The following is a 19876-nucleotide window of genomic DNA, read 5'->3' as shown; positions in this document are numbered from 1 at the left end:
CAGAGACTTATGTCCCCTGATTCTGGACTTCCCCGATATCAGGAACATTCTACCCGCATCTAACCTGTCCCGTCCTGTCAGAATCTTGTATGAGATCCCCTCTCGTCCTTCTAAACTCCAGTGAATAAAGGCCTAGTTGATCCAGTCTCTCCTCATATGACAGTCCAGCCATCCCTGGAATCAGTCTGGTGAACCTTCGCTGCACTCCCTCAATAGCAAGAACGTCCTTCCTCAGATTAGGAGACCAAAACTGAACACAATATTCCAGGTGAGGACTCACCAAGGCCCTGTACAACTGCAGTAAGACTCTCCTGCTCCTATACTCAAATCCCCTTGCTATGAAAGCCAACATACCATTTGCCGCCTTCACCGCCTGCTGTACCTGCATGCCAACTTTCAATGACTGATGAACCATGATACCCAGATCTTGTTGCACCTCCCCTTTTCCTAATCTGCCGCCATTCAGATAATAATCTGCCTTCGTGTTTTTTCCCCCAAAATGTATAACCTCACATTTATCCACATTATACTGCATCTGCCATGCATTTGCCCACTCACCTAACCTGTCCAAGTCACCCTGCAGCCTCCTAATGTCCCCCTCACCGCTCACACCGCCACCCAGTTTAGTGTCATCTGCAAACTTGGAGATATTACAGTCAATTCCTTCATCCAAATCATTGATGTATATTGTAAAGAGCTGGGGTCCCAGCACTGAGCCCTGCGACACTCCACTAGTCACTGCCTGCCATTCTGAAAAGGACCAGTTTATCCCGACTCTGCTTCCTGTCTGCCAACCAGTTCTCTATCTACGTCAGTACATTCTCCCAATACCATGTGCTTTGATTTTGCACACCAATCTCTTGTGCGGGACCTTGTCAAAAGCCTTTTGAAAGTCCAAATACACCACATCCACTGGTTCTCCCTTGTCCACTCTGCTAGTTACATCCTCAAAAAATTCCAGAAGATTCGTCAAGCATGATTTCCCTTTCATAAATCCATGCTGACTTGGACCGATCCTGTCACTGCTTTCCAAACGTGCTGCTATTTCATTCTTAATGATGGATTCCAACATTTTTCCCACTACTGATGTCAGGCTAACTGGTCTATAATTACCTGTTTTCACTCTCCCTCCTTTTTTAAAAAGTGGTGTTACATTAGCTACCCTCCAGTTCATAGGAACTGATCCGGATTCGATAGACTGTTGGAAAATGATCACCAATGCATTCAATATTTCTAGGGCCACTTCCTTAAGTACTCTGGGATGCAGACGATCAGGCCCCGGGGATTTATCAACTTTCAATCCCATCAATTTCCCTAACACAATTTCCCGCTTAATAAGGATATCCTTCAGTTCCTCCTTCTCACTAGACTCTCGGTCTCCTAGTATATCCAGAAGGTTATTTGTGTCTTCCTTCGTGAAGACAGAACCAAAGTATTTGTTCAATTGGTCTGCCATTTCTTTGTTCCCCATTATAAATTTACCTGAATCCGACTGCAAGGGACCTACGTTTGTCTTCACTAATCTTTTTCTCTTCATATATCTATAGAAGCTTTTGCAGTCAGTTTTTATGTTCCCGGCAAGCTGCTTCTCGTACTCTATTTTCCCTCTCTTAATTAAACCCTTAGTCCTCCTCTGCTGAATTCTAAATTTCTCCCAGTCCTCAGGTTTGTTGCTTTTTCTGGCCAGTTTATATGCCTCTTCCTTGGATTTAACACTATCCTTAATTTCCCTTGTTAGCCGTGGTTGAGCCACCTTCCCCGTTTTATTTTTACTCCAGACAGGGATGTACAATTGCTGTAGTTCATCCATGTGATCTTTAAATGTTTGCCATTGCCTATCCACCGTCAACCCTTTAAGTATAATTTGCCAGTCTATTCTAGCCAATTCACGCCTCAAACCATCGAAGTTACCTTTCCTTAAGTTCAGGACCCTTAATTGTGCCACTCTCCATCTTATAAAGAATTCTACCATGTTATGGTCACTCTTCCCCAAGGGCCCTCGCACAACAAGATTGCTAATTATTCCTTTCTCATTACACATCACCCAGTCTAGGATGGCCAGCTCCCTAGTTGGTTCCTCGACATATTGATCTAGAAAACCATCCCTAATACACTCCAGGAAATCCTCCTCCACCGCATTGCTACCAATTTGGTTAGCCCAATCAATATGTAGATTAAAGTCACCCATGATAATTGCTGTATCTTTATTGCATGCATCCCTAATTTCTTGTTTGATACTGTCCCCAACCTTACTACTACTGTTTGGAGGTCTGTACACAACTCCCACTAGCGTTTTCTGCCCCTTGGTATTCCGTAGCTCCACCCATACCGATTCCACATCATCCACGCTAATGTTCTTTCTTGCTGTTGCATTAATTTCCTCTTTAACCAGCAACGCCACCCCGCTTCCTTTTCCTCTCTACCTATCCTTCCTGAATGTTGAATACTCCTGGATGTTGAGTTCCCAGCCTTGGTCACCCTGGAGCCATGTCTCCGTGATGCCAATTACATCATATCCGTTAACTGCCATCTGCGAGTTAATTCGTCCACCTTATTCCAAATACTCCTCGCATTGAGGCACAGAGCCTTCAGGCTTGTCTTTCTAACACACTTTGCCCCTTTAGAATTTTGCTGTAATGTGGCCCTTCCTAACTGTAGTGATCAATACTGGTTGAGAAATTACAGGCCCCATCACTATAAATCGCTATAAATGCCCTTAATTTGTCCTCAACAAATACAAAGTGATTAGATGATTGGCAAGAGTCAAAAAGGCCCTTAAAATCACTCTCAAATTGATTCTCCTGACAGCCTTTTACTACCAATCCTCCCAGTAGTGCCGAGTTATTGCAGCTTTTCTTCAGCCTATTTTTGGGCCAGCGATTATTTAGGGGAATTGTAGGCGAAATGCCGAAAGTAGCGCTCGGCAATAATCTGGGCCATAATCGGGCGCAGTTTCCGTTATGAGCACTATTCTCGGCTTTGCACGAGGATAACATCATATTTTTTTTTAAAGTAGGCTGGGCGATGCAGCATATTCATGTGTGCCGAAAGTTGGGCCGGCGATAAATGGGCTATAATAAGGCGCTACTTTCCACCTTTTAGCAAATATGGGCGATAGCCTGCAGCTCAGCTCTTATATGGGCGATGTGCCGCTGAAAGTCTAGCCCCATAGTGCCTTTCACAATCTCAGGATGTCCCAAAGCACATCATAGCCAATTAATTACTATTGAAGTGCAATCCCTGTTGTACTGTAGGGAAACGTGGCAGCTAGTTTGCGCACAGCAAGGTCCCACAATCAGCAATGAGATAAATGTGTGCAGCAGTGGGAGCACGACAATTATCTTCAGTGCTTGTGGGCTCAGAGGATGTGGTTTAATAAATCATCCGAAAGATGGCAATATTTGCATTTAAAAGTTAAGAGTGGATTAATGCCTGGATTTCTTGCTAACTCTCAACATCTCAATTGCAGGGGGTGCAGGCAGGCAAATGACAGTGTTTTGTTTCCATATCCCACTCATCAATTAGGAGCTGCCTGTTTGTGCATCCTCTGAGCCCATTAGCACTGAAGCAGGTTGAAATGCTTCCACTGCTGTAGCTGAGATCAGTTCACTCGTCACACAAAGGATCACACCTGGGATCCTCTTGGTTTGTAAGGCTCAGCATCACACCAGGAATCCCATTTTAATCTTTAACTTTGTTCTATTGGCTACCTTTTCTCCAGATTTCTCCTTATTTGCTCCCACCCCCCCAATGCTTATTTTTTGTGCGTATATACGTGTTCGTTCTTTGACCAAGTTACTGACCACACTCCTTTCTTAGCTCAGCAGCTATTTGCTGAAAAATCTTGGGACATTTTTACAGTGCAGGTACTGTATAGGTTTAGGTTGTTGCTGTTTTTTCCTCTGCAATCCTCCATGTTACAAAAAAAAAGATTTATCCGCACTGTTCAGTCAGAGTGAAACTGCTATATATTACACAGTACAGTTGTAGAACAGTTTCACTTTCAGTTATGAATATAGGTACATAAGAACATATGAAATAGGAGCAGAAGTAGGCCATTTGGTCCCTCGAGCCTGCTCCGCCATTTAATAAGATCATGGCTCATCTGATCTTGGGCTCCGCTCCACTTCCCTGCCCGCTCCCCATAACACTCCACTTTGTTTAACATAAAACTCGAGTTGGAAACTGGAGTGATAAGGAAAACCAAGCTGAGAAAGAAAAGCTGAAACGGGAGTAAAGGTAAACAAAGCACGTATAGGTTGAACCTCTCTTATCCGGCACCACCCCTTGTCCTGCACCATTCCCGGGTGGCACATGCGCAGATCATTTTTTTCCGTACTCACCATTATTCTCTGCATTCCTGAAGATGGAGACTCCATCCTCGGTCCAATTCTGAAGACACCGATTGCCTAAGTGGCCTTGAGGGTGGGTATACAAGTCAGTTAAAAGCTTGATGAGTTATTTTATTCCCTGCTACCGTCGGCACTCCCTCTGGGCTCGGGCTAGCGGGCCATGTCCTCGGGCTGGCCGTTCCTCCCCTCCACTCCCCGCTGCCCTCGGCGCTCTGCCAAACAAAAAGAAAATACCTCTTCATTACTTTCAACACGTCTTGGAAATCGTGTTTGGGGGGGCGGAGGGGGTGGGGGTGCGAGCGGTGGATCGCGGGGTCGGCGATATCTGTATCGGGGCTGGCTGGCTAGGGGCTGACAGTTGTAAAAGACGGTAGAACACGTCCGTCAAAATCCCGTATCCGACACGGGTCAGGTCCCGAGGGTGCCTCATAAGGGAGGTTCAACCTATACTTCACATGCTGATGTGCTTTGCCAAGTTTTAAATGGCAGCACTATATATAAAGAACTTCCTCGTCCATGCAGCTGTTGGGTAAGTTGGAAACTATGGGCTCAATTTTCCCCAAGCCAGTTTTCTGGTGTATTGCTAGAGTTGCAGCGCTTATTTAGGTCAAGAAATGTACAAGAAAAACTAGTCCAAACTTTTCCTGATGTTTGTGCTGTAATCTGGAGCCGCGCAGTGTGGCCAGTTGCCTCGGGATGGAGCCTGTGGTCTGCTTTGGAAAAAGGAGCCGGGGCCTTGTGCGAATGCGCGGGGGGAAAAACTGACGTTTTTGACGTCGCTGAATGGCCGTGCATGCGCAGTAGTGACCTCTCTCTCCCTTCCTCCCCCCCCCCCCCCCAAGGCACCAAGCCTTCAGATCGGCTGTTTGCAACCCTCTCCGGTCCCCGAGTGAGGTGCCTTCCTGGTCCGCTGTGGCCCCCGAGTGCGTGCCAGTCAATTTGCTCTCTCTCCCGCCGAGCCTCTCCGGTCCCAAGTGCGTGCCTTCCCGCTCTGTGGCCCCCGTGTGCGTGCCTTCCAACTCTGTGGGCCCCCGAGTGCGTGCCTTCCCGCTCTGTGGGCCCCCGAGTGCGTGCCTTCCCGCTCTGTGGGCCCCCGAGTGCGTGCCTTCCCGCTCTGTGGCCCCCGAGTGCGTGCCTTCCCGCTCTGTGGGCCCCCGAGTGCGTGCCTTCCCGCTCTGTGGGCCCCCGAGTGCGTGCCTTCCCGCTCTGTGGCCCCCGAGTGCGTGCCTTCCCGCTCTGTGGCCCCCGAGTGCGTGCCTTCCCGCTCTGTGGCCCCCGAGTGCGTGCCTTCCCGCTCTGTGGCCCCCGAGTGCGTGCCTTCCCGCTCTGTGGCCCCCGAGTGCGTGCCTTCCCGCTCTGTGGCCCCCGAGTGCGTGCCTTCCCGCTCTGTGGCCTCCGAGTGCGTGCCTTCCCGCTCTGTGGCCCCCGAGTGCGTGCCTTCCCGCTCTGTGGCCCCCGAGTGCGTGCCTTCCCGCTCTGTGGCCCCCGAGTACGTGCCTTCCCGCTCTGTGGCCCCCGAGTGCGTGCCTTCCCGCTCTGTGGCCCCCGAGTGCGTGCCTTCCCACTCTGTGGCCCCCGAGTGCGTGTCAGTCCGTTTGCTCCCTCCCCCGCCGAGCCTCTCCGGTCCCAAGTACATGCCTTCCTGCTCTGTGGCCCCCGAATGAGTGCTGGTCAGTTTGTTCCCTCTCCTGCCGAGCCTCTCTAGTCCTGAGTGCGTGCCGACTAGTCCAGGTCCGCCCCGCCGAATGGCCTCCGATTTACTTACCTGCGCCGATTTCTTTAACTCTCCAAGGGTTTTCTCGCGAGGACACATACGCTGGTCTAAGTAGAAATGGAGTAACTATCAAATGGCCAAAGCTCCCTAAATGGCCAGAATTGGCGTAGGTGGCTGGTTACACCCCCTTTTGAGGAAAAAAATGTTGCCTAAAAAAACGTAACTAAATGAGTTATACTGGTGCAAATTGATTGGGGGAAACTGGGGATTTTTAAGTTAGGCCAGAAAAAGCAACCTGCTCCAAAAAAAAGGTGCAAATACCGGGGAAAATTGAGCTCATCAGGATAAACACTGATTTGTGATGTAAGTTGAAACTTTTAGATTTTAACCAAGGTTTTAATATTCCCATGCACTGTTAATATGGAAATTTTTCTCATGATGCAAAGATGACATTGGAAAAAAATTTTTATTCGTTCGTGGGATGTGGGCATCGCTGGCAAGGCCAGCATTTATTGCCTGTCCTTAATTGCCCTTGAGAAGGTGGTGGTGAACTGCCGCCTTGAACTGCTGCAGTCTTTGTGGTGAAGGTACTGTTTGGAGGGAGTTGACTTTTAAGCACTGGATTTGGTTTCTACAGCATAAAAATTCCTATAGTGGAGCACAACTATATGAAAGAAGCCATATAAGAAATAGAAATGCCCATCAGGTATTATTGGGGATTCTTTTTAAGTGTTTGAGATAAGAACATAAAGAATAGGAGCCAGGAGTAGGCAATTTGGCCCTTTGAGCCTGCTCCGCCATTCAATAAGATCATTGCTGATTAAGATGAAGTAGAGAAAGCCTTGTTGAGGATTTGGCATGTTTTGTATTTGGTCTGCCGAGTGCTTTGCTGCCACTCGATACTAAAATGGTACTCATTAGTGAGTACAAAGATATTTTGATCACCTGGTCAAAATTAAGTTGTGTATATTTGGGCTCAAAAATAAAATAAATTGTTCTGTTAGTCATGTTGGTGAACTGTGTTCTGAGTGATAGAATTTCTGGTATGTAAAATTACTGATGCTCTCTGAATGTGAGTTAATGGACTAGGGACACGGTTGTAACTAATATGCTGCAGCAGCTGCTTCTATTGGAAATTATACCAAGGAATCTGTACCTCACCTCGTATTCAGTCTGCTCTGGCATAATTATCCAGATGTGCTGGGGAAACAAATGATTGCATGACTGTTAACATATCTAAATTGGTGAGATTGTATTGGAAACATTTATATGTCCTCTTTGGGAATCTACAATAATCTAGATATTTTAGCTTTCATTGTGAAATGCTGGTCTGCCAAAGACCAGTCTTAACCACTCTTTTGAGAGCGACTACTAGTTTTTAAGTGAATTTGTAAATTTGAAACTGTTTGTTAGCCTCAAGATATTTGCAGTAAGCCTGTACTTTGTATTTCTTGAGATCATCAACTAAACCCTGTTGTGGTTGGAGATAATTATCATAAATGTTGCTGGGTTAAAAGAACAGGTACTTGGCAGAGGAAACGTTTCAAGGACACCTTCAAAGTCTCCTTGATAAAGTGCAACATCCCTACCGACACCTGGGAATCCCTGGCCAAAGACCGCCCTAAGTGAAGGAAGAGCATCCGGGGAGGGCACTGAGCACCTCGAGTCTCGTCGCCGAGAGCATGCAGAAAACAAGCGCAGGCAGCGGAAGGAGTATGCGGCAAACCAGACTCCCCACCCACCCTTTCCTCCAACGACTGTCTATCCCACCTGTGACAAGAGACTGTAATTCCCGTATTAGACTGTTCAGTCACCTGAGAACTCACTTTTAGAGTGGAAGCAAGTCTTCCTCGATTTTGAGGGATTGCCTATAATGATGAAGACAGGTACTTGGCAAATGAACTTAGGTTATATCTACCAGGAAATTGAAAATTTGAGACTCTGCTCTGAATCTAGTTTGTAATCAAAATAAACCGGCTAGAATTGGAAGCAAATTAATGATTTTCTGCTAAAGTTAAACTAGCATCAAGCAAGAGATAATGAATGTATGATTTCCAAGCCCATAATTAACAGGGTTATCCTGTTGTTTATCATTTGACCTGCAGGCATGGCATCGGCTTCCACATGTATGCCAAAGACACCCAGTTATGCCTCTCTCCCCACCCTCTCAACTATTTGACTGCCTTTGTGCTTTCAGACTGTTTATAGGCATCTACTCATGGATGATTCACAACTTTCTCCAGTTCAACATTGGGAATAGCGAAGCAATCGTCTGGGCCCAGCCACAAACTTTATTCCAAGAATCGTGCCTTACATAGAAACATAGAAAATAGGTGCAGGAGTAGGCCATTCGGCCCCTTGAGCCTGCTCCGCCATTCAACAAGATCATGGCTGATCTGGCCGTGGACTCAGCTCCACTTACCCGCCCGCTCCCCGTAACCCTTAATTCCCTTATTGGTTAAAAATCTATCTATCTGTGACTTGAATACATTCAATGAGCTAGCCTCAACTGCTTCCTTGGGCAGAGAATTCCACAGATTCACAACCCTCTGGGAGAAGAAATTCCTTCTCAACTCAGTTTTAAATTGGCTCCCCCGTATTTTGAGGCTGTGCCCCCTAGTTCTAGTCTCCCCGACCAATGGAAACAACCTCTCTGCCTCTATCTTGTCTATCCCTTTCATTATTTTAAATGTTTCTATAAGATCACTCCTCATCCTTCTGAACTCCAACGAGTAAAGACCCAGTCTACTCAATCGATCATCATAAGGTAACCCCCTCATCTCCGGAATCAGCTTAGTGAATCGTCTCTGTACCCCCTACAAAGCTAGTATATCATTCCTTAAGTAAGGTGACCAAAACTGCACGCAGTACTCCAGGTGCGGCCTCACCAATACCCTATACAGTTGCAGAAGGACCGCCCTGCTTTTGTACTCCATCCCTCTCGCAATAAAGGCCAACATTCCATTCGCCTTCCTGATTACCTGTTGCACCTGCAAACTAACTTTTTGGGATTCATGCACAAGGACCCCCAGGTCCCTCTGCACCGCAGCATGTTGTAATTTCTCCCCATTCAAATAATATTCCCTTTTACTGTTTTTTTTTCCCCAAGGTGGATGACCTCACACTTTCCGACATTGTATTCCATCTGCCAAACCTTAGCCCATTCGCTTAACCTATCTAAATCTCTTTGCAGCCTCTCTGTGTCCTCTACACAACCCGCTTTCCCACTAATCTTTGTGTCATCTGCAAATTTTGTTACACTACGCTCTGTCCCCTCTTCCAGGTCATCTATGTGACAAAGGGTGGTGGAAATCTGGATCCCCACACACACAATACACACACACACACTACGCCACGCCACACACGCCACAATACACCACACACGCCACAATACACCACACACGGCTGTGGATATTGGGTCAGTTGAAATTTTCAAAACTAAGATTCATCGTTAGTTAAATGGGGTTGAGGTACAGATGAGTAATGATCTAATTAAGAGGGAACAGGTTCAAGGGGTTGAATGGCCTCCTTCTGTTTCTATGTTCCTATGATCTGGGAGTATAGTATTTAATAATTTTGCCTTCAATCAGTCACATATTTTAATAAGTTTGCTGTAGTACATAAACGGGTGGACCACTGTCATTTGGGGAACAACGAGGATTGTGGTAAGCATCATAGACCAGACTCAGGTCTCAGACTACAGAGTGATCTACTTGTATCTTTAAGGAAATTTAAAAGCTGCTGAATCTGCAGTAAACGTATACTTTTAGAATCATAGAATAGTACAGCACAGAAGGAGGCTATTTGGCTCATCGAATTTGTGCTAACTCTTTCAAAGAGAAATTCAGTTAGTCCCAATCCCCCGCTCTTTCCCCATATCCCTGCAATTTTTTCTCCTTCAGCTATTTATCCAATTCCCTTTTGTAAGCTACTATTTCCACTGCCCTATCAGGCAGCGCATTCCACTGCATAAAAAGGTTTTCCACGTGTCCTTTTGCCAATCACCTTAAATCTGTGCCCTCTGGTTATCAACCCTTCAGCCACTTGAAACAGTTTCTCTATTTACTCTATCTGGACCCTTATTAATTTTAAACACCGTAGCAGAGAAAAACTGGAGAGAAAAGAAGTTCCTCCATCTGCATTTTGTCAGTTTCTTTGTACCACAGGCTTCATGAGGTTCAAGCAGTTGTACTAATAAAGTGCCTGCAATCACAGATGTCTTGCCCTCGAGGGGAGTGAGCAAGAAAGTACCTTATCTTCGAAGCAGAGAAGATGTTTCCATTTGTGGGCGAGTCCAAAACTAGGGGCCATAAATATATAATAAATCCTATAGGAAATTCAGGAGAAACTTCTTTACCCAGAGAGTGGTTAGAATGTGGAACTTACTGCGACATGGTGTGGTTGAGGCAAATAGTATAGATGCATTTAAGGGAAATCTAAATCAATTTTGACTAAGAGGAGAAAGAAGTATCTCGCTGTAATTCAAAAAGGAAAGTTTCTCTCTTGAAAATGCTTCAATGATATTTTATATACACGAGAGAAAAGATTGCTAATAGTATTTCTCAACAGACTGTTTTTCTTCTCGCAGGGAAAAAATAAGAAGGATGGAAGTGGACAAGGCGAGAGCACCTCACCGCTGGTGGATGACATTTTCTCATGGCCAGGACCAAAAACCATTAATCTACGACGAAATTCACAAGGATTTGGGTTTACGCTGAGGCACTTCATTGTCTACCCCCCAGAGTCAGCTGTGCATACCAATATAAAGGTTAGAAAATCAAAGTGACACCAGTTCTTTAAGCAAAATCAAAACTTAGCATGCTTTAAAATTACTTTGTTGGAACCTTTTTTTCTTTTGATTTAATCCTGTTTTAATTAAAACATATTAACAGCATGCCAATATCTGCATATCTTTTGAGTAGAACTTTAAAGTGTTATGGAGAGGGTTTGAGCAAATTCGAGTAATGCCATTCAACCATTACATTGAAAACTGCTCTGAGAAATAAGAATGTAGTGCAAGATATTTGCCATATTTTGTAATGTTGATGTGATACAAGTTGGGTTGTGTACTTGCCTACTTTTCTACTGTGAAACCTTCTGTAATCTGTGGTTGACTTAAAGTAATCTTTTATTCATTTCGCAAGAAAGTGACACTTGCTTCCATAGCATTTTAATGCTTTCTTCTAATTCAATGAACAGTTGTTGTTGTGGCTCTTTAAAGTTAGGGATTTTGACAATTGTTCAGAAACAAATTATTTAACTTTTTAATCAAAAGTTTAATTGAAGATAGTTTGAAAGTACAGTCATTCCAAATATCATATGCTTCATTCAGCATCCTGATTAAAGTTAAGCCCAGCTTGATTGGTTCCGGACTTGGCATTTATCAAAAATGGCATCCAAGGTGGATGGTGCTCCTATTTCTGACATAATTTCCAAATGTTCAATTGGATCAGTTCTTCAGTCTCACCGTAGTTTGTAAATCAGGCTAGAAAGTCCTTTGCAGTTCATGTTTAATTTTCATCATCATCGTTTTTAGTATCAAGTATCGTTACCATTGAGCTAAATACATGCAGAGGTACTACCATTACAGCTTTTGAGCTAGCTGATAATCGCATGAAGAGTTGTAAGTGATTTGTCGCTTTATCATAAAAGGGCTGGGCTCCTAGTTTATGTTGGTCTGCCAATAACCTAGCTGAGATCTGGAACTTGAACATAAGAACATAATATAAGAATTAGGAACAGGAGTAGGCCATCTAGCCCCTCGAGCCTGCTCCGCCATTCAACAAGATCATGGCTGATCTGGCCGTGGATTCAGCTCTACTTACCCGCCCGCTCCCCGTAACCCTTAATTCCCTTATTGGTTAAAAATCTATCTGTGATTTGAATACATTCAGTGAGCTAGCCTCAACTGCTTCCTTGGGCAGAGAATTCCACAGATTCACAACCCTCTGGGAGAAGAAATTCCTTCTCAACTCGGTTTTAAATTGGCTCCCCCGTGGGAAATAGCGGGAAACACTCCATTATTTTGACTGGTCCTGAATTTGCAGTCGGTATAACGGCGAACTGTTAGATTACGGCATCATACCGCCGTTGAAACTGACCACAACTTTGGGATTTGGCACTTGCGCAAGCAGAAATCCCGAAGTTGCAACCTGTCAATGACAACTCCGAAACTAGCTGCGCTGTGTGTTCTTCACCCCCACCCCCCCACAAACACACACACACACACACAACAGAGCCGCCAATCAGTGAAACCTTGGAAATCATGGAAACTGATGAAAACTTTGGCTCTACCGCTGTAATTACACTGTTAAATTAGATCCAAAGGGATTAGGTGTAATTGGGGTTTTAACAGTATTGACTGCTAAACAAAGGTTGAAGGCCTGAAAAACTTATTTTAATCTTGTGTGGTGTCAAATTTGCCCATTTTAATAAAAAATATAAGACATTTTAAGAAACTTTACAATTTTTTAAATATTTGTGTGTCTTTATTTTAGGTTTGCCTTTTCCCCATGTGGGAATTCTAATCTTTCTTATAATCTCTCTAACTATTTTAAAAGAATTTTAATGGCTTACTCACTTCCTTGTTTGCTGTCTGTGAGAATTCTGCCTTTTGATTGGGTGCTTAGACAGCCCGTTGATGTCAACGGAGGGGATTCTCGTTTAAGTTCCGTTGAAATGAATTGAAGGTGGGAAACCCGATGTTCTTGACATAGGGATTGTGAAATCTTGTGCGGGGTGTACTTCGGGGGCAGCAGTGAAGTCCGTCACTTTGCTGCTGACTGCTAATTCAGGGCCTCTCTGCTGAACTCTTTTGGAATACCAATTTGCTGTGGATTTAGATCCACAATAGAAATATCTGTCGTCTTATACCAGTACTTTGCTTATAAATATTACCTTTTTGAGGAAATTGAACACTGTAGAAGTAACTTTATTTTTGTTGTTGTCAGGATGAAGAGAATGGAAATAAAGGGGGTGAGTATGGCTTGCCTTGTTCACATACAGCTCTGTAATAACATTGATAGCATTAAGTATTTTTTTTAACATTATATATGCATTCTATAAATTAGGCCCTGAAATGGAAGTTTTCATAGCTGGGTATGTTAACCTTAAACATAATGTCTATCTGTGTGCATTATTTGTTTTCAATATTTTCTCTACACATTAGGAAATTTGCTTTTGCACCCATTTTGTGGATACTTCAATAAATGCTTTATAGAGTCCCTAGATTCCCCTATCACATGTACATGCTTCACTTGCAGTGGACATTTTTGACATCAAATAGATTTACACAGTGGACCTAATTAAATTTGGCCAAGTCTTTGCAGTTTTGGCTTCAAAATAAACTATTTAATTCTCGTGCATTTTTGAGGTTCAGATCAGGAAGATCCTTATTTTTTTTAATTGTTCCTTCATAGGTTATTTCTCTATTTCTGTTTCTGCTTTATATCCCATCTTTTGGTGCTATTTAAGAATAAAGAATTTGCATTTATATACAGGTTGAACCTCCCTTATCCGGAACTCCCTTATCCGGAACCACCCCTTATCCGGAACCACCCCTTATCCGGAACTCCCTTATCCCTCTTATCCGGAACCACCCCTTGTCCGGAACTATTCCCAGCTTCCCCCCCCCACATGATCTCTCTGACGCACTCCCAGCCCCAAACCAGCCAGCCCCGGTATCCCCTTGTTCAGTACCTGTACCATCCAATTTAACATGACCATCCCTCGTCCGGAAAAATCCCTTTTCCAGAACAAGCCAGGACCCGAGGGTTCCGGATAAGGGAGGTTCAACCTGAAGTGCCTTTTATGATCGCGACGTCCACCACCAATGAAGTACTTTTGAATTGTAGCTACTGTTCTAATGTAGGGAAACATGGCAGCCAATTTGTATATAACATGGTCCTACAAACATGAATGAGTTAACTGACCAGATAATCTTTTTTAGTGATGTTAGTTGAGGGATATATGTTGCGCAGACTACCGGGCGAACTCCCTGCTCTTCGAATAATGCCATGGAAAGTGGATAGATGTTTGATGCAGGGCAGTGCAATTTGTTTTGGATTGCCCTAGCAAGGAGGCAGCACAATAGCCGACTTCTGTGCTATAAACTTAAGGTTTAATAGGAGAAGAGATGCATGAATAAAAATTAAGTACACCAAAATGGAGTATATTTAAGGCTGGCATCCCATGGGTGAAAGGGGAGATTAAATCAAATGTGAAGCCAAGATAAAAAAGCATTTCGTGCTTACAAGGAAAATTAATAAATGAAAATGAGTTGGGACAGTGTGACATTCTATGAATTTTTGCAACTGCTGTACTTAACAAGGAAAAATAAGCTTGCATTTATATAGCACCTTTATGTTCTCACGCTGCTCCAAAGAGCTTTTTGCATCCAATGATTTACAGGAAGTGTAGTTGATTTACTGTACTGCTCCTGGAAGCCATATTTAAAACACAATAAATTGTTGTTGTAAAATGAGGGCAATGGAAGGAATTTATGTTGCATAATGTTTGGCTCCTAGGTTCTGTTGGAACTGATCCAGCTCCAAGAGAATGAAGTTTTAAAAAACCAAAACAAGACCACACAAACCGTAAAAAATTATAATCTAGGCCAGAAAAATGATTGTAAACATTGAAAGCATTTTGTTTCTGAGGAATGCACTACTTAATGTCCAATTCATGTTGCAAACGGTAGTTGCGTAAATTAAAAATGTGGTTATCTAATGTGTAACTAATTAAACCACTCAAACCGCTTGAATGTGTGATATTTTAAATTGCAGACTAAAGGCATCGTCTATACATACCTGCTATTTTATCATTCGTAGAACTTACTACAAACGTATTAAATGGAAGGAACTTAAATGGAAAATGTGCTAAATGTTGTGAAAAAATTAGCTCTACACTGATGTCTTTTATTGCCCTTTTTATGCTTTAGTACTGCTTGGTTGCCGCCATATAGATCTCTCGCTAATGTATTGTTTTCCCCCCTCTCTTTTTCCTTCTTACTTTTTCTTTTTCTCTCTCTCACTTTCTTGCTTACTTTCTCTCCCCTCTCTTTCTATCTTTCTTTCACATTGATTTTGCAAATTTAAATCAATAGGGTGGCAGGAGGCTCGTGTGGAGCATAAACACCAGCATAAACTAGCTGGGCTGAATGGCCTGTCTCTGAGTTGTAATTGTGAATAAGAATTACTGAGTCCATTTGTAATACTGGAATGTAATGATGTTGCATCAGGGAGCATTTACCACACGAATGTTTACTTCCCGACTACTTATGTCAGAAACTGTTGAGCATAAATCTGGATGATAGGCGGTGAGTGACGCATGTCACTAATAGATCCCTTAAATATTAGCATTAGATTTAGAATAAATTTGAAGTCACTTAATTTTTTTTACTGGTACAAACTGGTCCTCTTATTGCAGTACCCTAAAGCTACATTTTCTATATTCTTTATTCTAGTACTATCTTTAAAAAAAAGTTTCTCCAAAAGCTTTGGAAAATTCAATGTCATTTCATAAACGCAGCAATTTAAATTTGGCCAGGATTTCCGCTCCTTATCGCAATTCAGCTACCCCTGTTGGAAGATGATGAATTGTATCCAGTTGACTCAGGAAATGCTCACCAACTTCCCATCGATAGGATTAATTGTAGGCTATACTGGGCAAGTGACTAAGCTGCAGCACCCACCCAAATAAAATATCTTTTCTATCGAAGGTCGCAAATCGGTGCTTTTACTTTATGGCTACAATCTTTCTCTGATGGTTGGGGAAAATTCATTCAAGCCAGTAATGTGAACCTGCATAGAGAAGACCTACAGCAAAAGCAATGGTGAACTGTGGTCATTTACATTTACATTGGTACTTGGCTCTACTGTCATTTAGAACTTAACAGAGAGCTACTTTTTGAAGGGAATCTCCGCATTGCCAAAGACAAGAGATTTATTTTATCCAAGAGTTGGAGCTTCTACTGGTGACTACACTCTGGGATATAAATATTAAATGCTGGTTAATTAACATCTGTCAGCCACTTCACTGAGGAGTCAAGGAGCAAATATCCCAGCCTGTCATTTGTCTTTGATGGGGAATGCAGCTGAACAAATGATAGTGTTCAGCTTCATGAAAGGTGCTTTAAAAATCAAACGCTATGCTAGTTGCCAAATATCTGGGATTTGAATCTTGTGCCCAACAAGTATTTTATGGCACCCGCTTGAACCTATAGTTTCTTGTGATATGAAATTAAAAACTGTTCTTTTTTCAACTCGTATGCACAATTGGTGATTTGTTTGCATTTTGCTGGTGATTCGGATCTCAAATAGTCATAAGTTCTCACCTACCTCCCTCTGAACTTGCAACGCTGTTCTCTCTGGTCCAACCCTAACATTGTCATTCATTCTGCTGACAAGGGTGGCGCTGTTGTAACACCATCTCCGTTGACACTTCCTCCTACCTTGTCCTGGATCATAACCCCCCCACCAAATATTAAGCCATTGTTTCCCAGACCATCACTGATTTGATCTCTCCTCTGGAAATCGTCCCTCTGCGGCCGACAACCTCATAGTCCCCCAACCCCTCTCAGCCTATTTCTACCTTTTATCCAAGATCCACAAATATGACTGCCCTGGTAGATCCATCGTTTCAGCCTGTTCTTGCCCTATGGAACTGATTTTCTTCCGATCTCGCCTCTCTTTTTCCCCTTGTCCAGTCTCTTCATACCTACATCTGTGACTCTTCCGATGCCCTCCACCACTTCAACAGTTTCCAGTTTCCTGGTCCTAACCATCTCGATTTCACTATGGACATCCAACCCCCATCCACCACCACTCTCCTCCACCTGGCTAAATTTGACCTCGCATTGAACAATTTCTCCTTTGATTCTACTCACATCCTCCAAATAAAATGTGTTGCTATGGGTTCTAGCTATGCCTGCCTTTTCGTGGGATATGTGGAATATTCTTTGTTCCAATTCTACTCTGGTCCCCTCCCTCATCTCTTTTTCCGGGACATTGATTACTCTATTGGTGCTGTTTCCTGCTCTTCCCCCGAACTGGAAAATGTTATCAACTTTGCTTCCAATTTCCACCCTTCCCTCACCTTCACATGGTTTAACTTCGACTCTTCCCTTCCTCGACTTCTCGATCTTTGTTTCTGGGGATTGGCTATCGACCAACATCCACTATAAGCCCATTGATTCCCACAGCTACCGCATAGAAATCATAGAAATTTACAGCACGTAAGGAGGCCATTTCGGCCCATTGTGTCCGCGCCGGCCGACCAAGAGCTATCCAGCTTAATCCCACTTTCCAGTTCTTGGCCCGTAGCTCTATAGGTTACAGCACTTCAAGTGCACATCCAAGTATTTTTTAAATGTGGTGAGGGTTTCTGCCTCTACCACCCTTTCAGGCAGTGTGTTCCAGACCCCCCACCACCCTCTGGGTGAAGATGTTTCCCCTCATATCTCAACTAAACCTCCCCCCAATTACTTGTCCCTTGGTTGTTGACCCCCTCTGCAAAGGGAAACTGGTCCTTTTTATCCAGGCCCCTCATAATTTTATACACCTCAATCAGGTCTTCTCTCAGCCTCTTCTGTTCCAAAGAAAACAGACCCAGCATCTCCAATCTTTCCCCATAGCCAAAATTCTCCAGTCCAGGCAACATTCTTGTAAATCTCCTCTGCACCCTTTCCAGTGTAATCATATCTTTCCTGTAATGTGGTGACTAGAACTGCACACAGTACTCCAGCTGTGGTCTAACCAGTGTTTTATACAGTTCAAGCATAACATTCTTGCTATTGTATTCCATGCCTCAACTAATAAAGGTAAGTATTCCATATGCGCCTCTCTCTATGTTTATCTCGTCTAATATTTCACACTCCTCCTCCCGCATTGCAAAGTCTGTATCGCCCCCCTCTTTTGTGAAAACAGATGCAAAGTATTCATTAAGAATCATACCCACATCTTCTGCCTCCACACACACATTTCCTTTATGGTCTCTAATAGGCCCCAGTCTTTCTCTAGTTATCCTCTTGTTCTTAATGTATCAATAAAACATCTTTGGGTTTTCCCTGATTTTACTTGCCAACGTTCTTTCATGCTCTCTCTTTGCTTTCCTGATATCTTTTTTTAATTGCACCCCTGCACTTTGTATACTCCTAGAGTCTCTGCAGTATTGAGCTCGCAGAATCTGTCATAAGCTTCCCTTTTTTTCTTTATCCTATCCTCTATGTCCCTTGACATCCAGGGGGCTCTAGATTTGTTAGCCTTCACCCTTTTTTTAAGGGATCCTACTTGCTCTGTACTCTCGGGATCTCCTCCTTGAATGCCTCTTCACTGCTCTGACACTGATTTACCATCAAGTCCACTTTAGTCAAATCCCATCTTAGCTCAGCAAAATTGTCTTTACCACAATTGAGAACTTTTTATTTCCTGGTCCACCTTTGCCCTTTTCCATAGCTACCCTAAATCTTATTGAATTATGATCACTAGCACCAACATGCTCTCCCACTGATACCCCTTCCACCTGCCCATTTTCATTCCCCAAAACCAAGTCCAGAACCATCCCCTCCCTTGTTGGGCTTGTTACATATTGGCTAAAGAAATTCTCCCTAATGCATTTTAGGAATTCTAACATAGAAACATAGACATAGAAACATAGAAAATAGGTGCAGGAGTAGGCCAATTCGGCCCTTCGAGCCTGCACCGCTATTCAATGAGTTCATGGCTGAACATGCAACTTCAGTACCCCCTTCCTGCTCTCTCGCCATACCCCTTGATCCCCCTAGTAGTAAGGATTACATCTAACTCCTTTTTGAATATATTTAGTGAATTGGCCTCAACAACTTTCTGTGGTAGAGAATTCCACAGGTTCACCACTCTCTGGGTGAAGAAGTTTCTCCTCATCTCGGTCCTAAATGGCTTACCCCTTATCCTTAGACTGTGACCCCTGGTTCTGGACTTCCCCAACATTGGGAACATTCTTCCTGCATCTAACCTGTCTAAACCCGTCAGAATTTTAAAAGTTTCTATGAGATCCCCTCTCATTCGTCTGAACTCCAGTGAATACAAGCCCAGTTGATCCAGTCTTTCTTGATAGGTCAGTCCCACCATCCCGGGAATCAGTCTGGTGAACCTTCTCTACACTCCCTCAATAGCAAAAACGTCCTTCCTCAAGTTAGTACCATTCACACTTTTTTTCCCAGTTAATAGTAGGGTAGTTGAAATACCCCACTATTACAGCTCTATAGTTTTTGCACTTCGCAGCAATTTGCCCACATATTTGTTCTTCTATCTCCCTCTGACTGTTTGGGGGTCTATTGTACACTCCCAGCAGTGTGATTGCCCTTTTGTTGTTCTTCAATTCAACCCATATGGCCCTCTAACATATCAGCCCTTCTCACAGCTGTAATTGTTTCTTTAATTAATACTGCGACACCCCCCCCCTCCTTTTTTACCCCCTCTCTATCCCGTTTGAAAATTCTGTAACCAGGAATATTGAGCTGCCATACCTATCCTTCTTTCAGCTATGTCTCAGTAATGGTTGATTACAGTTCCTCCCAACCCACCTCCTGTAAGAACTCTCTTCCATTCTCCTAGTTTCTCCATCTCATCTGCTCAAATGATGGCACCTTCCATACCAGTGGTACCGATATCTCTTCCTTTTTCTCAACCGAGGATTCCCCACGACTGTGTCCATCCCATTTCCTGCACTTCTGCCCCCACCCCTTCCCCACCCTCCCAGAACTACAATATGGTTCCCCTTGTCCTCGCTTTCCACCCCATCAGCGTCCACATACAATAGATTATCCTCTGCC

At 43.6% G+C, this 19876-nt stretch overlaps 1 protein-coding gene across 5 annotated transcripts in view; it reads left to right on the top strand.

Annotated features, from left to right (window-relative positions):
- arhgap21a (Rho GTPase activating protein 21a) overlaps positions 1-19876 on the top strand; it is a 306788-nt gene that overhangs the window by 129877 nt on the left and 157035 nt on the right. For 4 of the 5 annotated variants that reach the window (XM_070881436.1, XM_070881434.1, XM_070881435.1 and 1 more), the window contains exons 3-4: positions 10655-10834; positions 13017-13041. The exons of the other annotated variant lie outside the window; for it this stretch is intronic. In XM_070881436.1, coding sequence (XP_070737537.1) covers positions 10655-10834; positions 13017-13041 — 205 coding nt within the window. The remainder of the gene's footprint in view (positions 1-10654; positions 10835-13016; positions 13042-19876) is intronic. 5 annotated transcript variants of the gene reach the window in all.

This window comes from Pristiophorus japonicus, chromosome 5, assembly GCF_044704955.1.
Source record: "Pristiophorus japonicus isolate sPriJap1 chromosome 5, sPriJap1.hap1, whole genome shotgun sequence".
Lineage (NCBI taxonomy): Eukaryota > Metazoa > Chordata > Chondrichthyes > Pristiophoridae > Pristiophorus > Pristiophorus japonicus.
Note: the sequence above shows the minus strand (reverse complement) of the source record. Positions and strands in the feature narration are given on the sequence as shown.